We start from the raw sequence: 8,055 nt of genomic DNA on the forward strand, positions 1-8,055 counted from the left end.
AATAAATAGGAGAGAAGAAGAACACTCAAGCTCAGAAGAACTGCTTGAGAATGGGATGCAAAGAATGCCGAAGAATGAAATGAGGCACCTATATATAGGTGCAAATATTCGGTGTGAACATGAGAAGGAAAATTCTCAATTGAATTTTCCTTCTTTGTTGTACGTACAAGTCCATGTCTTGTTGTCCTCATTTGCCCAATTTGACAATTCAAACCGACATTTCTCCCACTTGGAGATTTGATCGAGAATCAAACACATCTCCACACATCCTTTCAATCTTGCCTTTTTCTGCTGCTTACGTTTCTGCTAGGCCACTTAAGGATCTATACCATTCAAATTTCTCTGTGCTCACTGGCTTGGTCAGAATATCAGCTATGTTATCCTTTGTATGATCTTTAGCATGTCCACACTTTCTTCCTCTACTACTTCTCGTTCAAAATGAAATTGAACTCCAATGTGTTTAGTCCTGGAATGAAAGGCTGGATTGCTTGTGATGTGCAAGACACTCTGGCTGTCACAAAACAAAGGAATTTTCTCTTGTTTGTGTCCAAGCTCCTCCAATAACATTTTAATCCATATTGTCTCCTTGAAAGCTTGAGTAGCTGCCATGTATTCTGCTTCCATTGTAGATAATGCGACAACTGTTTGCAGTTTTGAAACTCATATTACTGCATATCCTGCAACTGTAAACACATAACCAGTAGTAGATTTTTTTTTTATCTGGATCACCCGCATAGTCTGAATCTACATAGCCCCTGAGTGTAAAATCTGATCCTCCAAAACAAAACGCAGCATCCGAGATACCCTTAATGTATCTAAGGATCCTCTTAACCGTGCTCCAATGCTCTTGTCCAAGATTCTCCATATACCGACTGACTACTTACAGTGCTTGTGCAATGTTTGGTCTTGTACAGATCATAGTGAACATCAAACTCCCCACTGCTGATGCATACGGTACTCGAGACATCTCCATCCTCTCTGCTTCACTGCTAGGACACATCTCAGAGGATAACTTGAAGTTAATAGGAAGAGGGGTTAAAACTGGCTTACTAACTTGCATGTTGAAGCGTTGCAAGACTTTTTTCAAATAATTTTTCTTGGAAAGCCAAATCTTCCAATTTATTCTGTCTCGTTGAACTTGCATCCCTAGAATCTTGTTTGTTGGTCCCAAATCCTTCATATCAAATTTCCTAGCCAACTGTGCCTTCAATTCTTGGACTCGATCTTTGTTGGGGCCTGCAACCAACATGTCGTCCACATACAATAGCAAAATGATATAATCTTCATTACCAGACCTCTTGAAATACGTACAAGGGTCTGCACTAAGTTTGTTGTACCTAATGCTCATAATATAAGAATCAAATCTCTTGTACCAACACCTCGGCGCCTGTTTGAGATCGTACAAAGATTTGTTCAACGTGCAAACCAAGTTCTCTTTTCTTTTTTTCGCAAAACCTTCTAGTTGGAGCATATAGATTTCTTCTTCAAGATCTCCATGAAGAAATGCAGTTTTCACATCTAGCTGTTCTAGATGTAGGTCAAACACCGCACATATTTCCAATACTACTCTGACTGTTGAAATTCGAACAACAGGAGAAAATATCTCGTTGAAGTCGATGCATTCTTTATGAGCATACCCTTTTACAACCAATCTTGCACGATACCGCTCCACTTGGTTATTTCCATCATGCTTGATCTTATAGACCCATATGTTACCGATAGCTTTCCTCCCTCGTGGTAGTGTAACAAGATCCCAAGTTTTGTTCCTTCCCAATGCTTCCAATTCTTCATGCATCGCTGTCATCCACAGAGATACATCCGAGCTTTGAGTAGTATCATGGAAACTCGATGGCTCACCATCCTCTGTTAATAGACAATATTCAATGTTGCTTTCAATGACATAATCTGAAAGCCAACCTGGTGGTATTCTCTCTCGAGTTGACTGCCTCACTTTGGAAACTTCTGAATCAGCCGGTTCTTGTTCCTCGTGTTTTGGTATTGCTTCACAAAAAAACTCGATCTTCATATGTCTTATTTTCCACATGAATGATAGTAGTTTCTGAATTCAGTGTGTCTTTGTCTTCCTTCACTTTATCTTCCTCGAAGATAACATCTCTGCTCATGATAAGCTTGTGGATACTGGGATCCCACAAACAAAACCCCTTTACCCCATCAGCATAACCCAAGAAGATACACTTTTTGGATTTGGAATCCAACTTTGATCTTTCTGGCTCATTGTACAAAACGTACATCGGACTTCAAAATGTATGTAACCGAGAATACTCAGCCGGTTTGCCAGTCCACACCTCCATCAGAGTCTTCAAATCAATCGCCACGGAAAGGGAGCGATTGATAATGTAAGAAGCGGTTTTGACTGCTTCTTCCCAAAATGACTTGGCTAGACCCGCAGTACTCAACATGGCCCTTGTTCTGTCCAAAAAAGTTCTGTTTATCCGTTCTACCACTCCATTCTGCTGAGGCGTGTAAGCTGTCGTGAACTGTCTTTTGATGCCCTCCTGCTGGAAAAATGCATCAAACTCATCACTGATATATTCTCCTCTATTCTTAATCCTCAAACACTTTATTTTCTTGTCAAAATCAAGTTCAACCCGCACTTTGAAAACTTCAAAAACATCTGAATTCTTCTTGATTGGATACACCCAACTTCTCCTACAGAAATCATCAATAAACGAGACAAAATTTCTCGCTTCTCCTAGGGACACCACCGGTGCTTGCCAAACATCAGAATGAATCAGCTCCAATATTCCTTTGTTCTTGGCTGTAGATGTGCCAAACTTTAATCTGTATTGTTTATTGGTAACAAAATGCTCACAAAAAGGTAGAGTCACTTTTGTAAGCCCCAACAACAGCTTTCGTTCAGAGAAAATCTTCATTCCTCATTCTGACATATGCCCAGGCTTTCTATACCACAACACTGTTGATTCTTCTCCCGAACCAGTTGATGCAACAACTAGTTCCGTCTCTTTGTATGTTTCTCCCAAAAGTACATACATATTTGCAGCAACCTTTTCCGCCTTCATAACCACAAGCGCGCCTTTCGCAATCTTCATGATTCATTTCTCAACACGGATTTTGCACCCAATATCATCCAATTGCCCCAAAGACAAAAGATTCTTTGTCAGACCCTTTACATTTCGTACCTCCTGTATGGTGCGAATATTACCATCAAACATTTTAATTTGGATGGTATCGACCCCAGAGATTTCCAAGGCATGATTATTTCCCATGAATATAGATCCTCATGAGACTGATTCATACTGATCGAACCATTCTCTTCTTGACGTCATGTGCCATGTCGCTCCTGAATCCATAATTCATGCATCACAAAATCTGTTTCTGCCTTCCGCAACTGTAGCTGCTTCGCTTAATAATATTTCACCACTGCTTGAAGTACTGGCCACATTTTCTTGAGATCTTTTTTCGATTCTCTTCATACACTCTCTCTTGTAGTGTCTTTTACCGCCATATTTAAAGCAATAAATATTTTTCTTCTTACTTTTTGACTTTGATCTACCATATCTATGGCTCCCACTGGAGTCACGCTCCGTCAATCTTTCTCTCGTCATCGGTAAAGCCTATGCTTGCTTCGACGTTGCCAACCTGCCTTCCTTGTTCTTGCGACGACTCTCTTCTCCAAGAACCGCAGTTAAAACATCGTCAAAATGTAAATTATCCAAAAGAACATTGTTGGTAACATTGATGATGAGTTGATCATATGAATCTGGTAGACTCTGAAGTAGAAGCTCCACATGTTATTTTTATTCTATATTATGCCCCATAGAGTTGAGCCGAGAAAATAAAGTATTCAATGTGTTGATATGGTCGGTCATTGATGATGATTCTGCCATCCAAAGAGTATAAAGCTTTCTCTTTAGAAAAATTTTATTGTGTATTGACTTGACCTCGTACAGTTTTGTAAGAGTATCCCAAATAACTTTTGTATCTTTTATTTCAGAGATACTTGACATTACTTCATCCACTATGGCCAAGTGCAAATTGGAAACATCATTGTGATTCATCTCATTCCAATTTTGATCGTCCGTGATTTTCGCCGGTCTATCTCCAATAGCTTCCAAGCAACGTTTCTTTGTTAGAATTGCTTGCACCTTCAATTTTCACAACAAAAAATTGCTTCCATTGGAATTTTATATCTCATAATTTTGCCATCATCTTTACTACAATAATCCTTCCGTAATAAAATTTCAAAAAATCTTTTCTAATGTAGAAGATCAATTAAAGCTGCAACCACAAAGCATACTTAGAATTTTAAGAAATTTTATTCCAAAGCTCTGATACCACTTGTTGGTCCCATGTGCGGCATCACGAGATAAAAAATATTGAAATTGAAGAATAAAATAGACATCAAGATTTACGTGGAAAATTCCTAAAATTATTAGGGTAAAAAACAACGGGCAAGATGAAAAGATTCCACTATAATATTTGGAGAATTACAACCTCTCTGTGTGTTTTCAAAGAGACACTCACTCTCTTAATACAGGAGAAAACTTATCTTACAAATATATATATAAATAAATATGAGAGAAAAATAACACTCAAGCTCAGAAGAACTACTTGAGAATTAGAAGCAAAGAATGCCGAAGAATGAAATGAGGCACCTATATATAGGTGCAAATCTTCGGTGTGAACATGAGAAGGAAAATTCTCAATTGAATTTTCCTTCTTTAATGTACGTACAAGTGAATGTCTTGTTGTCCTCATTTTCCCTTTTGACAATTCAAACCGACAGTTAGGTTTTTCATTTGGTTATCACAAAAGAATCTACTTTTTTCTGTCTGATTTAGAATTAATTCATAGAGATGCATTCAGTTGTATATTCTATCGTAATTCTATCTTTAACTAGATTAATAAGATTCAAAATCGAGCTCAGTTGTATGTTTGACGAGCTCGTTTAATCATCATGCTTAAAGAGTTTTTGATAGTCAATACTCGTTAAATATTGTAAATGAGCTATTAATGTATTGAGATCGAGTCGATCTTGAGTCTTTATATATATTAAGTGCAGTAATGAACCAAGCTCGAACTTCTATATATTTTAAACGATATATCTCTGAGTACACCCACCCACGTGAAAAAAATAAAATGGAAGTTTGAATAAGCTTTTAATAAGATATAATAGACTCAACTTATGTTAGCCATTTTCATAAGATGAGGACAAATAAAGGATAGCTGTTTTGAAGGCTATTTTTTCAATTGCGTTTGCGCACTTGGCCTGAGTCGTGACATAAAATGTGATACTAAACTTTTGAAAACTTTATAAAGATTACTCTACAATTATTTTTTAAAAATATTTGCAAACACTACGTGATGTAACCAAAAATTGATAGTATCCACTGAGAAAATCTGGATGACCGGATTAATACTCGAACAATTATAGAAAAAGAACTTCGTAGGTTGTTACTTGCATCACAAAGCAAGTGAGTAGCGTTGGGAGTTGTTCGACGAAGACACTCCGACGCACAAGTTAGTATTTGTCCAATAAAAGTTCTAGAAAATTAGAACGTACCTAGGATTTGAGCTTATTATGAACTTTAAAGAATTTATGTACTTTGATAAAATGCCCAAATAAATAATTAGATAATATTAGATTCAAATGGATTGAGTCATTAAACTTGACCCGAAAGATAATCAAATTAGGTCATAGCTCATCCGTATCCATGACTCGATCTAAACCGTCTTGATCGGTTGCTGTGCGTGGTTTTTAAACACCATGTCGACGTGTATGTGATGTTGACTTGAAGCAACTAAGCAAGCACCACATCGAATTTGGGCCCAGTGGTCTCATAATCTCTCTCGATTCTTAAAACAGCTTTTTCTATCCCGCGAAATCGAGTAGGCCCAATACATATTATACCAGGTCGAGTTAAGCCCAATTAAAAAAAATATTATGTTATCTTTTACTATTTATTAAGTCAGGCATATTAGAGTAACTAATTTGATGTCATGGTATATTTTTCAATATACCCAAAATACCCTTCTTTTTAATTTTTTGTTTTCTCAATGTTTCTTACTCACTATCTCCACATCTCCAATAACTCTTTGCCAATTCTAATTCCCTTTTTTTTATTAATTAACTTAACCTATTAAGCATCAAAATTCATATACATTGTAGTTATTATTTTATACACGCAAATGCGTGTGCACGGTTGCTAGTTTTTATTAAAAATTAAAAAGAAAACAAATATATATTGGCTTAAGTGGAATTTCAACATTCTTTTAATTGACACAGATTGTGTATCCTTTTTAAAAATCACAATTGATACGACATTCCAAAATGTCACCTTTGCGTTTTATCAAGCCACAGTAATAAACTTTCAAATCTGAATCAAGACACAGAGCAAATCCTGAAGAAATCTCTATTTTCTGAAATCTTATCCCCTTCTCCAAAATCTCCTCGCCTCCAGCCATGGCCAAATCTGTTGTCCAAACAAAACCTTCAAATCTCGGGAGAGAGACGTCTTTTTGTATAGCATTTGCGACTGCAATTCTAATGTTCTGTGCTCTGTGGATCTTCACGGATCCGTTCCCAAGTTTACTCTCGACACCCAACCAAAAAAACTGCACAGAAAGTGCCCAAATCCTGAAAATGAGCCAAGAAAGTACGGATAAAACATTCTATGATGACCCAAAAGTCGGTTACACCATGGATAGACCTATGGTGGACTGGGATGAAAAGAGAAGGGAATGGCTGAAGAATCACCCGGCTTTCGGGTCCGGGTCCGAGACCGAGGCCCGTGTGCTCGTCCTGACGGGTTCTCAGCCAACTCCGTGTAAAAATCCTGTAGGGGATTATTTGCTTTTGAGGTTATTCAAGAACAAGGTTGATTACTGTAGGATTCATGGCTATGGTGTTTTCTACAACAACGCGATTTTGAATCCAAAAATGCGCTCCTTTTGGGCAAAGATTCCGGTCGTCCGGGGAGCCATGGTGGCTCACCCGGAAGTGGAATGGATTTTTTGGGTCGATTCGGATGCCATTTTCACAGACATGGAGTTTAAGGTTCCACTGGAGAGGTACAAAGATCATAACCTGGTCGTTCATGGCTGGCCCAATTTGATTTACGAGAAGAAGAGCTGGGTTGGGGTGAATGCAGGTATCTTTTTGATTAGAAACTGTCAATGGTCCATGGATTTCTTGGAAAAATGGGCGAGCATGGGTCCGAACAGTCCAGAATACAAGAAATGGGGAAAGATCTTGAGATCAACCCTGAAAGACAAATTGTTCCCCGAGTCGGATGATCAGTCGGCACTTGTTTATTTACTTTTGAAAGAGAAGAAGAAATGGGGCGACATGATTTACGTGGAAAACGAGTACTTCTTGCATGGCTACTGGCGTGAAATCGTGGGGAAACTCGACGGCGTCGATGAGAAATACGAGGAGGCAGAAAGGCGAGCGCCGGAGCTTAGGAGGAGGCACGCGGAAGCGGTGACGGAGAGCTTCGCGGCGGCGCGGGAAAGTCACGTGTCGGCGGGGTGGCGGCGGCCTTTTATCACTCATTTTACTGGATGTCAGCCGTGCAGCGGGCAGCAGAACCCGGAGTACGGGGAGAATTCTTGCAGAGTGGAGATGGAACGAGCTCTGAATTTCGCAGATAACCAGGTTTTGAGAAATTATGGATTCAGGCACCCAAATGTTAAGGATGGCTCCACCGTTAGGCCATTGCCCTTTGATTTTCCCGGCGATGAATCCGATTTGCTTATCTGATCAAGTTGGAAATATTGTCGTTTGTTTTCTTGTATTAAATGCCAAATTAGTAAATGTTATTAGTTTCATCTTTACGACTGTTTTTTTTTTTTTTTTTTTGAGTTATTATTTTATATAGGAACAATGAAAAATATATACTATATCAGATCAAAAGTACAAAATAATCTCAATTTCATTAATAAAAATATTTTTTTAATGGGATTACTTTTTAAATGTAATATATAGTGTAATTTTCATTGTATATTAACATTTTTCAATTTTTTTCATGAACTAATATAATAAAATGAATAGTTTTTTTTGCGAAAGAGGAG

At 38.0% G+C, this 8,055-nt stretch overlaps 1 protein-coding gene across 1 annotated transcript; it reads left to right on the forward strand.

Annotated features, from left to right (window-relative positions):
* The first annotated feature begins 6,285 nt into the window (after positions 1-6,285).
* Positions 6,286-7,782, forward strand: LOC140892406 (galactomannan galactosyltransferase 1-like). The gene has a single exon (XM_073301281.1). It carries the CDS (start codon positions 6,446-6,448, stop codon positions 7,742-7,744), a length of 1,299 nt encoding a protein of 432 aa, XP_073157382.1. The 5' UTR covers positions 6,286-6,445; the 3' UTR covers positions 7,745-7,782.
* Positions 7,783-8,055: the final 273 nt, after the last annotated feature.

Source organism: Henckelia pumila, chromosome 3, assembly GCF_033568475.1.
Source record: "Henckelia pumila isolate YLH828 chromosome 3, ASM3356847v2, whole genome shotgun sequence".
NCBI lineage: Eukaryota > Viridiplantae > Streptophyta > Magnoliopsida > Lamiales > Gesneriaceae > Henckelia > Henckelia pumila.

Coding starts and splice junctions, on each gene's coding strand:
- LOC140892406 (XM_073301281.1), top strand. CDS start 6,446: ATGGCCAAATCTGTTGTCCAAACAAAACCTTCAAATCTCGGGAGAGAG.